This window comes from Podarcis muralis, chromosome 8 (assembly GCF_964188315.1).
Source record: "Podarcis muralis chromosome 8, rPodMur119.hap1.1, whole genome shotgun sequence".
Classification (NCBI taxonomy): Eukaryota; Metazoa; Chordata; class Lepidosauria; order Squamata; family Lacertidae; genus Podarcis; species Podarcis muralis.
The window spans coordinates 66,421,524-66,440,039 of record NC_135662.1 but is presented as its reverse complement, the minus strand read 5'-3'; the positions used below and the strand labels follow the sequence as shown (position 1 = coordinate 66,440,039).

The 18,516-nt window shown below is 41.4% G+C and overlaps 1 protein-coding gene across 2 annotated transcripts in view; it reads left to right on the top strand.

The window, feature by feature from the left end:
* Window positions 1-18,516, top strand: part of MYLK4 (myosin light chain kinase family member 4) — an 89,140-nt gene that overhangs the window by 62,806 nt on the left and 7,818 nt on the right. For both annotated transcript variants that reach the window (XM_077933315.1, XM_028737859.2), the window contains 7 exons: window positions 9,128-9,194; window positions 10,211-10,649; window positions 11,731-12,002; window positions 13,109-13,214; window positions 14,115-14,208; window positions 14,884-14,993; window positions 16,929-17,070. In XM_077933315.1, coding sequence (XP_077789441.1) covers window positions 9,128-9,194; window positions 10,211-10,649; window positions 11,731-12,002; window positions 13,109-13,214; window positions 14,115-14,208; window positions 14,884-14,993; window positions 16,929-17,070 — 1,230 coding nt within the window. The remainder of the gene's footprint in view (window positions 1-9,127; window positions 9,195-10,210; window positions 10,650-11,730; window positions 12,003-13,108; window positions 13,215-14,114; window positions 14,209-14,883; window positions 14,994-16,928; window positions 17,071-18,516) is intronic.

Below are 18,516 nucleotides of genomic sequence, written 5' to 3'. Positions count from 1 at the left end.
GGTGGCTCCCGCGGACCAATCATACTGCTGCATTGTTCTAGGACCAATCAGACTGCTGCATTTTGGATCCTATTCAACTCAGTACATAACAGCTAATATAACTGGAATGGAACTGCTTCAGTTCATAAGTAATAATCATAATTTGTACAGAACATTCAAAGTGTTCAGTGTGCATTACCTCAGTGATCAATACAACATCCCTGTAAGTGAGGCCTGCATTATTATCTCCATATTGACCATGGAGCTTAGACAATAGTGTCTTGCCTTCGTAGTCAGCCTCTAGCCGAGACAGGATTTGTACCAGGGACTTCATAGTGCACAGCTCACAATCCTAGTCATTTCTCTATACTCATTAACTAGTTCATCTTACTTTAAGACTGTTCACTGCTGCATTCAGGGGCTTTGCAAAAGCATTATCCTTAAACAGCCCCACTTCCTTGTTGGATAACGCCTGGCTGGAGTAAACACATGTAATTCAATAAGGGCCAAGGGAGTCTGGGCAGCAGCAGAACAGCATCTTGTGAAATATTTCCTTTCAGTCTTTCAGGCCAAGGTTTCCCCATATAATCTAGATTACCTTGCAAGCAGCATTTTAAAATAGTGATAACCTAATGTAAAACCAATGTGTTGTGTAAGTGAATGAAACCATAGGAAGCATACGTATACAGGCTGTTTCGGGGTATCAAAATGAATCCATTGCAGGATGCAAATACATTTTAATCAACATTTAGGTTGTATATTGGTCAGATCTGCTATTATTTGAACAGCGTCAATTTGGGATAAAGTCCCACAGATTTAAACAAGAGACGAAGAGATGCATATGCGCAGTCAAAGAGCCATAAAAGCGCTAAGTTTTAACAGATTGCACCTAATGTTACTGTGAACCATGAATTCTACGTCTGATTTATTTCGGTAAATATTACGTGGAGAAAGGCTGTATCTGGAAAAGCCTGCTCAAGATTTCAGTCCTTCTGGGTAAACGATGCTGTCAGTTGCGCAGATGTGTGTCTAAAGAAGTCCAAATGGGCAAGATCGTGACACAGTGGAAAGCATAGGTAGTGTTTTAGTCTGAATGGGGCCATATTCCACCTCTGAATGGGGCCTCCTGCTGCCGCCACGCAATTTCTGTTCTTATCCTGAAGCAAAGTTCTTAACCCGAGGTACTATTTCTGGGTTAGTGGAGTCTGTAACCTGAAACGTCTGTAACCCGAAGCGTCTGTAACCCAAGATACCACTGTACTGTATAGTATTGTGTTGTGTTATACATCAGAGTCATTCGAAGAACAAGATGAGTCAGAATAGACTGGAAGTGCCTATGTTAAAATTAGCCAAAATTCCTTTTTCTCAGCTTCTTTTGCATAAGGACATTCAGATTGTCTCTATGAATGAGGTCATCTCTCACAGTTGACTTTATGAGCTGCTGAAATTGACAAACACTCTCTGCACACCCATCTTATTTCAACTGGGGCTCTCTGAAAATAATCTGCGCATTTACCATCTTGTTTAGAAGCCTGTAACATCCACTGAATTCATCACACACACACACACACACACACACACACACACACACACACACACATACACCTGTTTCTTGAAAGAATTCTATCTCCTGACACATTTGTTTAACCACTTTTGTTGTAAAATAAAGTCTTTCCCCCCTTTCTCCCAGTACCAGAGGTTTTTTTTAATTAAAAAAAAAAAGCCAGTAGTGAAAGGGGATATATCTGATCCCCAAAATTATAATGCCCATGCTTTCCCAATACTTGTGTTGGAAAAAGTAATGGTTAAAATAACCCTGAGAATTCATATCTTATGATCCAGACCTTGAACATTTCATTCACGACAAAGTGAACTTTTATCAGAAAATGTTTTGAGGGCAGCCTCCCAGCACCATATCTCTGGGCTCTCTTGACACCATGACTATCAACTTCCAAGGAGAATATTAAAGCACTTTTATTCCTCAATATTTTTCCATATTGTTAGATTTGCCATTTTAGATGTAATTGTAATTGTTTTAGCGTGCCATTGTAATATACTTTGTGCTTCCTTCTGAAATTAAACGGGGGTACAGACATGAAATTAAACTTGCCTAACCAGACTGTTTTTTAAAGGAATCCAAGATCAGTCTAACTGTCCATGAAAATAATCATTGGCTCAAGCTCATAAACCACAGCTGGATTTGTTAAACATGCATATTAAGTAAAACCAGGCTATAATTCAGATTTTCTTGAACAAACATTGAAATGAACTCGCTGTAATTCATTACAGCTGGGTTTGTCTCTTTCTTTCACTGCGACTGCCTGTCATGTTAGGCCCAGTATTTACTGTTGTTCTGAGTGCAATTGTCAATTAGAATATCATCATTCACTCTACAGGGAGGGAAACAGTGGTTTTTCTATAGAACTACTGAAAGCTCCGAGGCTTATTCCAAACTGGATTGCACTTAAGAGACATGTATCATCAAGGCACTATTTATTTATTTATTATTGCTAACCATATAGTCGGTTGACTGTGTTGAGGTCTCTTCTTGCTTAGGCTGTGCTTGTTTCTTTGTTTAAAAATTACGAATAGGTTTCAAATCTTGGGATGTGCCCCCCCTCCCGGTTTTCTGATACATCCCCAATGTTTGGGGAGGGTGTGTGCAGTTTTGACAATGGATGCAACAGTATTACCAGGCTGAACTTTGGAAATAAAGGGAATGGCTGACTTCCATCTTCCTCAGCTCTGTGATTTGGCTAGAAGCAGTTTCCCAGAACCGAAAAGAGTGCTCAAGCTATAGAGAAAGATCAAGTCTTCAGGTGGTATCAGGGTGCTGTCAGCGGCTCCCGGCTGGTTGCCCAGGAAGTTGCAAAGACAAGGAAAAGTTTCTTACAATCCTTTTTTATTTCAAACTTTACAGATAGAGGCTATAGAACCCAACCTCTTGGATAATGGTGTTGTCCTGAGTGAATCTCCACCCCCCCATCTCTCCCATTTCCTCATTCTTCATCCTCATCACCTCCTCTACGGGTGCTGCTAAGTGCCCTCTGCCTTCAAGCTCTTTGCTCTCCTACTTTTAAGGCTTGCCGGGTTCTGGGAGATGGTAGGTCTGGAGTGCTTTGTAATGACAACATGTCAGTCAGCTGCTGCTCCAGCTTTGCCTACTCCTCTCCCATAATTTCCCAACTTTCCCCCTCATCTGCCTCTGAGCTATGACCTCCCGCAAACCCCTGTATCTATACTGTCTTCCTCTTTCTCTTCCCTGGAAGGGTCAGGATGGGGAGGCGGTCTCCACCATTCCTCCTCTACCAGTCCCTGACAGGTGGCCTCTTGCTCGGAAATGGCTCACTAAGGCTTGATTGACCCATTTGTGCATAATTCATAACTTGATAGGTTCAGGCCTCAACGACTCCTTTAACCAGTGCAGTGACTGTTTGCACTGAAAAGTGTTGTCTTTACAAAGTGAATATGGGAACGTAAGTGAGTTCTGGTAGATCAGACCCTGGCCTCCTACAGTGGCGACTCTGGGAAAGCCAGAAATAAGACATGAAGAAGTTTCCCCCTCCCTAGCAATTGATACTCAGAGTTATCTTTTCTCTGAACCTGCAGGTTTTATATAGCTATTAGGACTAATAGCCATGACTTGAGTAATGAAAGAAGTGATCAACACGCATGTGTAAAATGGCCCTTTGTAGTGTTTTTAATGTGATTTTAATTGCACCTTGCATTGTATTAGCAGTAAACATTCTGGTGTGGTTGTTAGAATGGTGCCTTCTGGAGTTAAATAGAGGAATTCTGACTCAAATCATCATAGTCACCCGTTGATGGTTACTGCAGAACTGAAGCCATTGCAGCTCATACACCATAGACAGAGTTTTCTTATTATCGGAAGTTACTTCAAACACAAATGGCCGGATTCAACTAAATTGTTGTGCTAATACAATATTGACTCCAAGAGAAGAGTGGAAATGGTTCCACCTGACGAGCAGAAATCCTTGAGCTGATAATAATAATAATAATAATTTATTATTTATACCGCACCCATCTGGCTGGGTCTCCCTAGCCACCCTGGGAGGCTGCCAACAAAATATTAAAATACAGTGGTCTGTTAAACATTAAAAGCTTCCCTAAACAGGGCTGCCTTCAGATGTCTTCTAAAAGTCTAGTAGTTGTTCTTCTCTTTGACATCTGGTGGGAGGGCGTTCCACAGGGCGGGTGCCACTACCAAGAAGGCCCTCTACCTGGTGGTTTCCAGATGCCTCACTTCACATAGTGAAGTCACCAAGTTTAAAGTCATCAGCAGAGCTGGAATCAAGTGAGGTGGATCTGTGGTACCCAACCTTTTGTGCCATGGTTGTCATCCTGGAAGTTCTGTTGATCCTTCACCCACAAGGTCAAAAGACCGGTTCTCTGCTGAACGCAGAGTCATGATGCAGTATGTGTGGTGTGTCTTCCTTTTGTGATGCCTTGTGCTACTCTTTGTCTTGCTTTGTGCTATGGTGCTGCAGGAGAACAGCAGCTAAAGGAATTTCATAACATAAACGAGGGTTTTTAAGAACCCATATGGTACACACATAAGAGGCTGTCGGGAAATTTGGAATCGAAAAGTTTTTTAAACCCTTTAGAAACTCCACGAAGGTTATGTAGATCCCTGACAAGTTTATCTGGTATCCTTTGATTTTGTATCCTATCAGTATGTACATCGGAACAAATATGGGGAGGAATCTGAAAGAGGAATGTTGGCTTTCAGCAGCCCCAGGGCATTTACTCAGGTGATGTCTCATGCCCTAATGCTAAAAAAAGTCGATATGTTGAGGCATCGGTATAGTTGCACGTGGGTTGCTGTCAGGGAAAACTTGTCTACTCTGTATTGGTGCTTATATATCAAGATTCATGACGTTAGTTTGGCTGGGAATGGCATGCTGAAGTACTTGTTATCATCACTCAGATCAAGTAACTGAACCACAACTATTAATGGGACTGACACAGAAGTGGGATATCTGATCCTAATAAATCTCCAAGAGATTTTTATTTTATTTTTATTTTTTTCCAGAAGCTCCTGATATAAACACTCATGTACAGGCAATGTAGTATTTGCAGATGCAAATTTCTATATATTATGACCTGTTAAGTGCAATTGAACTGAAGCCACAGAACAGTTCAGTTTTGGCACCCGATTTAACCTGATGGGATGATAAAGGCTGGGAGGTGGAGGCAACTTCATGAAATGTTCATTATAGTGCTTCTGGCAGTGGGAAGAAAATCAAAGGGTTTTATTAGGTGAATAAAGAAAGAAAAAAGAAGGCTGAGTATCAGAAACATTGCCAGGTTCATCCTGGTGGTGTATAAAGAAGGAATTCAGTGAAGTCAGGTGTTCATAAAAACTCCAAGTTAATTTTGGAACGAATTTCAAATTGCTACTAAAAGCACGATGTTTATGCCTAATGACGCCTTCGTGTCTAATTCCTGCCTTTTTCAGCACATATTTCTTTCAAACAATCTCATCCAAGTACCAGGTCAGACTAAGGCATTCTGGATAGGAAACGGTGTCAACAGAGTTAACTTGGCTGCTCAGAGAACACATTGCCCCAGCAAGAATTTTAGGCAAATATTATGTTCTGGAAGGAGCAGCCAGAGACCTTATAGAAAGGAGATACTGTTGAGCGTGGTACAACACCCGTTCGCCTTGAAAGCAACCTGTTCCACGGCCCTGCCAAATAAAGTGCGACCTGGCTGATTGAGGGAAAGTGGTAATTGAAAGCAAATATTTTGCAGGGTTAGAGCAAGGAGCCAAACAGCAGCTGAGTTGGGGAACCTGTGTCTTTGGACACTTCAGACCATGGAAGTGAATGTACCAATGTAAAAATAATCCTTGCACACAGTAAACAAAATGTCAGGAAATAGATTTCTAGCCTACTCGTTTCCCTGACATGCTATTTTTCTATGTACAATGTTCATGAATGTAAAAATAATCCCTTGCACATAGAAAACAAACTGTCAGGAAGTCGGTTTCTAGCCCATTCTTTCCCCTGACATTCTATTTTTCTATGCATAAGGATGTTTTTGTTTTGTTGGGGGTTGATTCTGCCATGCGAGCCCCCACCTGAAGTCTGAAGTGGTATTCTCAGACATAGATTTGCCACCTCAACTGCAGTTGGGAAGAGATAGGCCTAAATGTAATACTCAAACACAGAGGAAAAATGGAAAACTCCTCAAACCCTTTGAATCAAAGTGTGATTGCAGATTATCTTTCATAACCCTGTTGGAATATTATCTTATTTGAAACACCTCCATGCCTATGAGCCATAAACCATGCTACCTCAAGGGGCTTCATGGAAACCAAAGGGAAGTTTTTCGGTTGATTGATAAAGGGTTGTTGTTGTTATTTAGTCGTTTAGTCGTGTCCGACTCTTCGTGACCCCATGAACCAGAGCACGCCAGGCACTCCTGCCTTCCACTGCCTCCCACAGTTTGGTCAAACTCATGCTGGTAGCTTTGAGAACACTGTCCAACCATCTGTTCCTCTGTCGTCCCCTTCTCCTTGTGCCCTCAATCTTTCCCAACATCAGGGTCTTTTCCTGGGAGTCTTCTCTTCTCATGAGGTGGCCAAAGTATTGGAGCTTCAGCTTCATGATCTGTCCTTCCAGTGAGACTCAGGGCTGGTTTCCTTAAGAATGGAGAGGTTTGATCTTCTTGCAGTCCATGGGACTCTCAAGAGGTGGCAATAATGTCTTGAGCAGGGGAAAAGGTGCGCAGACAGAGCGGTTGTGGATGGATCTCATTTTCCCCAGTGGCACAGGACCCAGGGTGGCTGAGAGGTGGCTGTCGCAGATACAGCCCATAATCATTTAATATTTGGCAGCCTAACAATTGGTAGTGTATCTTGGGTAATCAGATGCTGGGGGTCGGGTGGGTGGAAAGGCAACAGGGGCTATTTTACAACATTTGGTTAACATTTCTGAAAACTGAATGCAGATCACAGTGGACTTGGGACTGATCCTGAGAGGCAGTTCTTATTTTCTGACATTCTGCTTTTTTCTGTGAGCAGTATATTCGTAAAAGCTTCCTCTAGATGTCACTGTAGCATTGTAGACTACGGAGAAGTTGTACCAGGCAGGGTGTATCACATACTCAGAACTCCCGTGAATGTGCCAACATAATTTTATGGTAGCAAATCATACTGGTTTGTTTCAGCACTGTTGTTTTCTAATGCATCTCTGTGATCAGCACATAACAGATTAAAATCAGATAGCAAGACTATGCTTGGCAAACTGAAGAAAGCTAATGATAATCTCTGAACTTCTTTCCCGATGGCTATTTATTTCAGTGATGTATATCTCACTTGTAAAATTAACCCTCAGAGTGGCTTAGCTAAGTGGTTGTAATATGCAGAATGTTCATGGTAGGGATGGAGGAGAAATTTAGCTAAGTTCACACTGAAAGGCGAATTATCAAATTCACACTTTCCCAAGAAATATGAGGACGGAAACACATTCGTCCTTCAAAATTCGCATTTATCTGAATTTTTCAGTGCAGTTCTCCAACCAGATAAAGTTTACAACAATGCATAGATTAGGTTAAAGTGTGCATAAATATGACTACATTAATGAAAGTAACATAAGATGCATCACATTAGGACAAATTGTTTGCAAAAATGTGTGTATTAATCAAAATGCTGAAGAATTTTAAAGAGGATTTTTTTAAATCACAAATTGCTGCGGAAATTTGGAGAAATTAATATTAGGTAATGAGAAGCAGAGAACCAAAATTGACATATTCTTCCTTCCCTTCCTTCTAACTGTTGAGGACCAAGGGGCAGTTATAGATTTTTAAGTCAATGCTCCTGTTGTAAAGTATGAGGAAATTGTTAGTGGAAATGGGGAAGAGAAGCAAGGGGACTGTGAAGACATGGAGCAGGAGAGGCAGAGAATCAAAACTACAAGAAAGATGAACATTCCCCTTGGGGAATGGGTGGGCGCAGCCGCAGCTGCCTGTCAAATTCAGCAGTGGCTAAGCCAGTCCCATCTCCCAGTATGCCAAATAATAATAATAATAATAATAATAATAATAATAATAATAATAATAATAATTAATAAATAAATAAATTATTTCTACCCTTCCCATCTGATTGGGTTTCCCCAGCCACTCTGGGCGGCTTTCAACAGAACATTAAAAACAGAATAAAACTTCAAACATTATAAACTTCCCTAAAGAGGGCTGCCTTCAGATGTCTTCTAAAAGTCAGATAGTTGTTTATTTCTTTGACATCTGATGGGAACCCTTCCATAGGGTGGGAGCCACTACCGAGAAGGCCCTCTGCCTGGTTCCCTGTAGTTTCACTTCTCGCAGTGAGGGAACCACCATACATGGTTTTAAAACAATAAGCTATCTGGCATTAACTCTCTGAGCAGTGAAGACCTTTAACAATGGGGTTTTATGCAAATAACCCACTTCATAGTTTGCACAGAATTCAGTTCAACTCCATTTATAACAGTTGGTCATCATTGAATACTAAAAAATACTAACATGTACAGCTAGCAATTGGGAGGGGAGAATCATTGGCTAGTCTGATAATAAAAACATAAGCAGATAACTGCCCCCAAAACAGCTTCTTCTTATTCTCCCTATTATTATTATTATTATTATTATTATTATTATTATTATTATTATTAGAAATTATTTCTGATTTGTGTCTATGTGTGTGTACTGTTAGAGCAAAAATAGCAACATTATTTATCGCATAATTGCCCAATTTGGAAAGAAGGCACCAAATTCCAGAGGCTTTCCCATAGCAGACATTCCTTTGAGAATTTCAGACAAAAATCTTTGTCTGGGCAAAATCTATGGTAAGAACCTTGACCACACTTAAACCACAAATGGCCAGCTCATGGGAGCTTTTGCATACCTTCCCATCAAATAAGCCAATGTCATTGTTTGGAAGTGCAGGACCACGGCTGCCTGTCTGTTCAAATAGGCATGTTCCAGTTGCAGGTAGCAGCCATGGGAAGTAATTACAGGTGTTGCCAGAGTTGGATTTGATTAGAAGTTGTGGAAAAATATGCAGCTTACAGAAGAGAAGGTGCAGTTTTGCAAAGGAAGTGTATTACGAATTAAAGGTCTAATGTGTTTGCTTGCTCCTTTCCCCTAGGAAAGATCATATCTTGCCGGAAAGGGAACAAAATTGATAAAGAAGAAGAAACCACCAGATTCCTCAGGTTAGTTTTTGTCCTCCAAACCTAATGACAAGACCTTTCTATGCCTAGCCTTGTGCCCTAGAGAAGAGGGACTAGATTTGTCAAAGGGGAAAGGGGCTTTAGCACTGCAGTGCATTCTGAGGCGAAATTTCTCAACCTTGGCCTCCTGCCCATGGGACCTGTGCCAAGTCTACACCTCTAGACTAGCTCGTTTTATTCTTATAAGCCTAAACTTATTCCTGTAAATACAGTGGTACCTTGGGTTACAAATGCTTCAGGTTACAAACTCCGCTAACTCGGAAGCAGTACCTCGGGTTGCAAACTTTGCCCCAGGATGAGAACGGAAATCGCACGCTGGTGGCACGGCAGCAGCAGCAGGAGGCCCCATTGGTGAAAGCATGCCTCAGGTTAAGAACAGTTTCAGGTTAAGAACGGACATCCGGAATGAATTAAATTCGTAACCCGAGGTACCACTGTATGTCAGCCATGTTACTTACCACTTAGAACATGGGTAGGCAAACTAAGGCCCAGGGCCTGGATCCGGCCCAATTGCATTCTAAATCTGGCCCGTGGACGGTCTGTGAATCAGCATGTTTTTACATGAGTAGAATGTGTCCTTTTATTTAAAATACATCTCTGGGTTATTTGTGGGGCATAGGAATTCGTTCATTCCCCCCCCCAAAAAAAAAATATAATACGCCCCCACCCCAGGTCTGAGGCAAAGTGGACCGGCCCCCTGCTGAAAAAGTTTGCTGCTCCCTGAATTAGAAGATTTCTCAAACAGAATTTTAATATTTCAGACCAAACTATAGATACTGCAAACTATACTTGTTGACTCAACTTGCAGAATTTTTTGAGGTGTTCTTTGTTCTTTTGTTCCAGTGCATGGAAAATCTTAGGTTACCTTTTGTATCAGGGTAGAATAAAGGGAGGAAAGAGGGAGAAACAAATGACTTGCCCCCAAAACAAGTGAAATGCTGTCAACAATACATGTTCTTCTTTCATTCAAATGGCTGCTGTTTTCTGTTTGGTTCCAGAGGAATCTGATGGGAGCCCAGAATCGTATTCCCACACAGAAAAGGTCCATAAACTCAACAAGGAGAATACGGAGAAGGCAAGTGCTCTTTTTGTTCAGAGAAGTTCCCTTAAACCTCTTACTCATGAGTCAAAGGAGAAGGCAGAGGACAGCCATAGCAAAAATTGGAAAGGCTCGCTCCCGAAGACAACAGGGAAAAAACTGGCAGAAGCAAAGGTCGTTTGTAAAAAACCGAGTACCGACGATACAAAGAGTGATGCTTTGGGAGTTGTAAAAAAGCATCAGAGGTCTGAAGAAAGCCCAGAGAAAGCAGGAAAAGATGTTGAAGGAACAGATACTAGCAGAGATGAAGAAACAGAAGTACCAGAAACTACATCCCCAGGTGAAGATACAGCAGAAGATCTCAGCAGTCCATCAAAAAGCCAGAATCAAGATGTCAGGTAGGTTTTATATGATAATTCCTCAAATATCATGCAGTTACCTATTAAAGATTATAGCATGCATGAAGAGTGGGGCTTGGTGTGATTTATGCAAAGGTCACATACAACACTGAATTTGCATTTTTAAAACCTGTCATGATTGGCAAAACAGACGAACATATTGGTTTGGAGATGGCAAAATGACAAAGCACCTCTAGCAACTAATAACAATTGAATTATAGAATCATAGAGTTGGAATAGACCACAAGGGCCATCGAGTCCAACCCCCTGCCAAGCAGGAAACACCATCAGAGCACTCCTGACATATGGTTGTCAAGCCTCTGCTTAAAGACCTCCAAAGAAGGAGACTCCACCACACTCCTTGGCAGCAAATTCCACTGTCGAACAGCTCTTACTGTCAGGAAGTTCTTCCTAATGTTTAGGTGGAATCTTCTTTCTTGTAGTTTGGATCCATTGCTCTGTGTCCGCTTCTCTGGAGCAGCAGAAAACAACCTTTCTCCCTCCTCTATATGACATCCTTTTATATATTTGAACATGGCTATCATATCACCCCTTAACCTCCTCTTCTCCAGGCTAAACATGCCCAGCTCCCTTATGTTGCTTTGTTTTATTTATTGTTAGTATAACATACAAACATAGTACTATTACAAATAAAAGCATAGGAAAATACCATTTTAAAATGTTGACAATGTGAGTTTTGACAAATGGTAATGATAGTTACTGATTGTTCCAATACACAATCTCCCCGTTGAAAATTAATATTTGAATATTCTTCCCTTGCCTATCTAGTGATGTTTAGTATCTCTGTATCCAAAATATATAGAACTTAGTATGTGCGTTCTTTGTGATCTGCTCTGGTCTGGTCTGAAGTTTGCAGAGATCAATAAAGTATAAAATGGTGAAGACACCAGCTGCTTTTTGTGCAGTTATTTTATCATATGCATTTTGTTTAGGCATGAAACGCAAACACTAAAAAAAGTAACGAGCTCCTTACATTGTTTTGCTTTAACCTATATTTTTGCTTCATTCCAATTCCACTCTCACAATGCCATTAGAATAATCTGTATCCCTTACCCTGCAGGCATAAGGACAGTGAAAAGGCCTCATTCCCTCCAAAAGATGAGCAGAATGGCAGCAGTAAGCGTCGTGTGAATGACTTTGGCCTTACCAAAGAGGAGAGCAAAAAGAGCAGGGTAGATGCAGCCAATGCTAAGGATGGACAGAAACCCAAAGGAGCGACGAAGCCAAAAGAGGCACAGCCTGCCTTGCCTGGGAAAACAAATGGATCTGATTCCACGCCCAAGAAGACTGAAAATAAGCAAGAAGCTTCAATAGGAGACAGTATTACAATTGGTACAACCTGGCTTAAAAACAACAACATAGATATGCATGGTGATGATGCCAAGCAAAATGGAGTGTACCTTGCACCTTTAATTAACTTCCCAGGAGTTAATAGAGCTTGCATGAAACTTCAGGGGTGTTATTTTGTTAATTCACGCCAGCTGACAATCCGTTTTGAGAATGAGGACGTTCAAAAGCTTTCTGTGGAGTCCATTCTGAAGCCCCATGGTGACTTGTTCATTGGGGGTTGTTGTTGGTTTGTACCAACTAACAGGGCTTGAGGCTTTTGCAAAATGTGAGTCTTCTTTTTTGTTTTGTTTTGTTAAGGCACAGTCCTCAGGAAGTTCACAAGATTCTTTTTTTACAGGAAAATTTTGCCATGGGGTGAGAAACCCTTGCAATACTACCCTTTAGTTAATTCTTTTTAAAAGTGGTGATGTAAGAATCCATGGAAAGCCACTGGAAATATATCACCTTGTTGTTGTGTCTTTATACCCATGAGGGTCTTTTGAATTATTCACAGAGAACTTGATAGCTGCCCAGCTTGCTCAAAGATGGCCCCATGACTTGGATTACGGATTCCTGATAAATCAAGTTCATAGGGGCCTCTTAAAGCAAACTGAAAAGATTATACTTTCTGGGACAAATGGAAATGCTTTCATGTGTTGTAATTGACACAAATGGATTTTAGTAAGTACTTGACTTACAAAAACAGGCCCAGGACTTGCCTCCCTAAACTCACAGGTGGGTTGATGTAGTGGCTGTTTGTAGCTTTAACCAAATGAAGAGGTAGCCTCCAATTTCCACACCATAAGCCCTGTGTTTATATATCACCACCCCCTCATTCGTCCCTGGAATTCGAGTACAGAGGTGAGAATTTTGAAATTCAAAATATACTCTGGTGCATGTCCGGAGTGAAGTTTGGTGTTGATTGTAGTCAACGAAACTCACCATCAGGCCTTGCTGTAGAAGGGGGAATTAATATTTTGTAAAACAAAGTGCATGTGTACTGAACATTGTAACACTGCTTGTTCCATGGAAATGGTAGACAATGAGCATAACAAGTCAATTTCTTCATATCATGTGAGGATTTCACATGCATTTCTTATCATTTGTAGAGTATATCTCGCCTCCGGCGGCTCCCTTTGATCATCGGATTGTCTCAGCTAAAAGAGCAGGGATCAATAGCTATTACCATGTCCACAAGGGTGAAGTTTTGGGAGGGTAAGTACAACTGAAGGTATTGTTAGCAGCATGAAGAATCTCTTCACGTTGTTGAATATCACACTGCAGTGGTAGATTAGGCAATAGGGGTAACTAAAGTAAAACAATATGGACAACCATTTAAAGTGCAACTTTGTGAGGTGTGGAAAATCAGTAACAAAGGCAATGTAACATATTGATAGTTTTAAATGTTAAGTTATATAACATATTATTTTTCCATTTGGCATAATTAGCCATGTTTTCAAGATATAGGTTAAAAAGCTGAGGTAATATCCAACTGAATCATATTCAGAATGGCCCCACTGAAATGAATGCATGTAAGTCCATTGATTTTAGTGTATCTACTCTGAGTATAACTAACATTGAATATCACTTTGTATATCAATTGACTCAAAGCTTAATGGGGACAGTGTCAACTTTCAAGGTACACAACCATTATTACCTGATCTCCAATTCTGTCCATCATTCCTTACAGGAATCATTCTCAGGGTAACTCCCACATTATTTTCCTCCTTCAGACTTATATTCAGACTTTCTTAAGTATATTGCCTCTTAATTTGAGGAGGTTTGACAGAAATAGCCAGGAGTCCAGCAGGATTGGTGGGGCAGTACCTCACAATAAGGGACAATTGCTAGACCAGGCTTCCTCAAACTTGGCTCTCCAGATGTTTTGAGACTACAATTCCCATCATCCCTGACCACTGGTCCTGCTAGCTAGGGATCATGGGAGTTGTAGGCCAAAAACATCTGGAGGACTGAGGTTGAGGAAGCCTGTGCTAGACCCTGTTCTGCCTCAAATAATGAGATTCTTGTGAGGATAGCAAACTTGAATGCTCATATCTCAAAGGAGTGGCGATGGGTCTTGGATACAGCAACATTTTCCTCTTTTCCTTTCTCTAGTGGACGATTTGGCCAGGTGCATAGATGTGAAGAAAAATCAACGGGTCTCAAATTAGCCGCCAAAATTATAAAAGCAAGAGCCGCCAAGGAAAAGGTAAGGGCAACTGGAGTCCAGGCCTACAGCAGAGCCTTGCCCAAGAGGTTTTGTTCTGCAGATTACTTTCCCACTTCCAAGTGGCAGCTTCTGTTCTACTGATTCCCATATACCTTGGTTTATTACACTCCTGTTTGTACAACTTGCGAACACAGCTGTGGAACAGTTATTTCTTCTTCCACTTGCATTGCCTTTTGAATCCCAGCTCACTCGTGTCCGCAGCCCATAATGAGATCTCCCTGTAAATCCATGGTTATAAATAAGCTGTATTATTTAATTTCTTTTAGTGTAGTTAATTTTTCTGCCACTGAGCCATAGTCTTGGCCTCTCTTTCCATTACACCAAGTTCAGGAGGGATTTACCTGTCTAATCACAGACACTAGGATTTCCCCACCTCTCACATTATTACAATATCCTTAACATTTCTAGGCATGAGCTACTTTCTCCTGTTTCCCCCCCATTAGCTTAAAGCTATTGCCACTAGACAATATTTACAATATATTTTTGCTAGTAATAGGGAGATACCCAGGCCGATTGTCCTACAAACCTAGGAACATTTTGAATGAAATGTCAACAGCAGGAGGGAGCGATAGCAGCAAGGTCAAGTAATAAGTGTACATCCAATTTCTGCCATATTTATAATCATATTTAGCACTGTTCTTGCATTCTTCACAGGACGAAGTAAAGAATGAGATCAATGTGATGAACCAGCTGAACCACGCGAACCTCATTCAGCTGTATGATGCTTTTGAATCAAAAAATGACATCGTTCTCGTCATGGAATAGTATGTCGAATGTTTCTTCTGTTTCCTTTTTTGGGGCTTTCGGTTATGTCCACACATGTGCATATACGCACATAGAGTAAATGGGCCTTTTATTTCTGAGCCTTATTTTGACGTGGGTTGGTTGTTTTGTTTTGTTTTATTTTATTTATCTCAGAATAAAACTTTATTTAGAATTCAACGATAACAAAGAAAAAAAACCAACACAGTTGGGTTGGTTGTTTTAACTGTAGTCGCTGTGAGAGGGAATGGTTCAACCTCACCCCTTGCACTCCGCTCCCCATGAATACATTGGTACCTTGGTTCTCAAACTTAATCCGTTCCCGACTTTTAAAAACAACCCCGAAAACAGCAATTCAACATGAATTTTACTAACAAGACCATTGATCCATAAAATGAAAGCAATAATCAATGTACTGTACTATAAAATAAATAAGACAGTATTGTAGACGTTAATTTTTTTTTTATTTTAAAAAAATCTTACCTGCACTGATGTTTGGATGGGGGGCTTTTATCCATTTCCGCAGTCACACAATCAATCAGTAGCTGAACTGGGTTCCCACACAGTCAAAAAAACAAATTAACCAAAAAAGCCTCAAAAACAAAAATGCAAAATAAATAGCAAAAACAAAAGTGCCAAACTTAATCCGTTTCAGAAGTCCACTTGACTTCTGAAATGTTCAAAAAGGCGCAGCTTCTGATTAGTGCAGGTGCCCCGGAAACAATAGTCGACAACCACATTGGACGTTCGGCTTCTGAAAAACGTTCGAAAATTGGAACACTTCCGGGTTTTCAGCATTTGAGGACCAAGGTACCAGTGTATCTCTGACACACACACACACACACACACACACTGCATAGAGCTTCTCCATAGGAGGGGAATTCGGACTGGAATGGAGGAGCTCTTTGCATGTATATCTGCATTTACAATGGGTACACATATCAGCACCAGGGGTAGCACTAACCACCATGACCCCTTCATATGTTGGGTGAAAGCTTCTCCCAATGGCATTGTGTTCTCATGTTTTTGTGGGGGAAGAATGGGATGCAATCTAAGTCATAGGAAAACCGAATCCTGAAATGCACATTTTGTAATGATTTTTTATTTTCTTCTTTTTTAAAAAAAGTGTTTTTATTAAAGATTTTCTAGCATCACCTAGGGGATGCGGGTGGAGTTGTGGTCTACACTACTGAGCCTAGGACTTGCCGATCAGAAGGTCGGCGGTTCGAATCCCTGCGACAGGGTGAGCTCCCGTTGCTCGGTCCCTGCTCCTGTCCACCTAGCAGTTCGAAAGCACGTCAAAGTGCAAGTAGATAAATAGGTACCGCTCCGGCGGGAAGGTAAATGGCATTTCCGTGTGCTGCTCTGGTTTGCCAGAAGCGGCTTAGTCATGCTGGCCACATGACCCAGAAGCTGTATGCCGGCTCCCTCGGCCAATAAAGCGAGATGAGCGCCACAACCCCAGAGTCGTCTGTGACTGGACCTAATGGTCAGGGGTCCCTTTACCTTTACCTTTAGGGTCTCCAAGCCACATAAAGCGTCTCAGCTTTCCGTTCTTAGAATCCTTTCTACAGATCAGTCATATTTGAAGTGAGACACTAATATTATAGACCATATAAAGTTGGGGGAGAAGAGAGGTGGGGAGAGGGAGAGAGAGAAGGGGTTAGTAGACATTCATTCTTTTACTTAGTGTATGTGCAAGGTTTTTGTGTCAGCATCACACGGGTATGTTCTCTTTTATTCATTTATTAGTTTTCATTGGTGGCGAGAGAGGTTTGGGGGGCCCATGGCATGGTTGGTTGCCTTCAGTTGGCTGCAGTGAGTTTCTTTAAATAAATAAAAAGTGTGTGTGTGTGCGCGCGCGCGTGTGTAATGCACACACCCTTGATTATGGGTCTCTCCAGTAATGTGAATCTTGAATTCTCTCTTTTTTTCAGTGTGGAGGGAGGAGAACTATTTGATCGAATTATTGACGAGAACTGCAACTTGTCAGAGATAGACACCATCTTGTTCATAAAGCAGATCTGTGAAGGGGTTCAGTACATGCACCAGATGTACATCCTCCATTTAGACCTGAAGGTACATTGCATTGATTACACTACCCATGAGATTAAAGGCGGCAATTTTCCTCCCTTGAGGCACACTCGCTTGGCTAAAAGCTGTTGGATTTCAGTGTTATACCTGCACTTGATTCTCTCAGACTTATTTTTGTGATCTCTTAACGAATGATTGCACGTATTCTGCTTTCCTCAAACATTCGCTTTTGTCCCTAAGAAGTCTAACCAACACCTCAGCTCTGCTGAATTTGATACCTGGGTTTAGGTTCTCATGTTTCAATACCGATAAGTAAATTGATATCTGGTTGATGTCCAGGAACTTCGTGAGTGTAACTCAGCAACAAGGATGAGATGTTACACAGAGATTTGTGTAGCAAAACCCTGTGTCCACCTTTGATATGCAAAAGTAGATTTGGAAGGAGGGTGAATAAGTAGGAGTGCACATTTGGAACCCTGAAAGGAAAAGGTGCTCTGGCCAATGTGGATAGCCTGTCACCAGCTCTGACAGCATAACAACCAGGCCAGAGCAACCAGGGTCTCATGCCTGCTCTGCACAATACTCTCCTTCCCTGATCCCATCTCCACCATATGGAACACCCTCCCATCAGATGTCAAGGAAATAAACAACTATCTGACTTTTAGAAGACATCTGAAGGCAGCCCTGTTTAGGGAAGTTTTTGTTGAGTGGCTGGGGATACCCATCCAGATGGGCGGGGTATAAATAATAAGTTGTTGTTGTTGTTGTTGTTGTTGTTGTTGTTGTTGTTGTTGTTGTTGTTGTTTGTTGTTGTTACCATAGATTTCTGTGTATAAAACGAGCTTTTTTTCTTTAAAAAAATATGTTTAACATTTGGGCTCGTCTTATACATGGGTAGTGCAGAGTGGGGACTGGTGACTGGTTCCAGCTGTGAGCAGGAGATTCTCTGCGGCGGGTGATTGGTAACTGTGTCAAGGGGTATATGCGATTGGGTGTCACTGTAGTACTTGGGCGCTCGATTGGCGGCTGCCATTGACAATCAGGCACATGATTAGTTGCTTTGGCAAATGTCAGCTCAATAACTCTGGGCAATCCCCCACCCCAATTTTCTTAGTTTTGAGTTCCCCCAAATAGGGGTGTCTTATACATGGGGGTGTGTTATACATGAAAAAATACGTTCGTTCGTTCGTTCGTTCGTTCGTTTAAAGCAGTACTGTACCACTTTAAACAGCCATGGCTTCCCCCAAAGGATCCTGGGAACTGTACAGTGGTACCTCGGGTTAAGTACTTAATTCGTTCTGGAGGTCCATTCTTAATCTGAAGCTGCTCTTAACCTGAAGCACCACTTTAGCTAATGGGGCTTTCTGCTGCTGCTGCGCGTTTTCTGTTCTCATCCTGAAGCAAAGTTCTTAACCTGAAGCACTATTTCTGGGTTAGCGGAGTCTGTAACCTGAAGCGTATGTAACCTGAAGCGTATGTAACCCGAGGTAC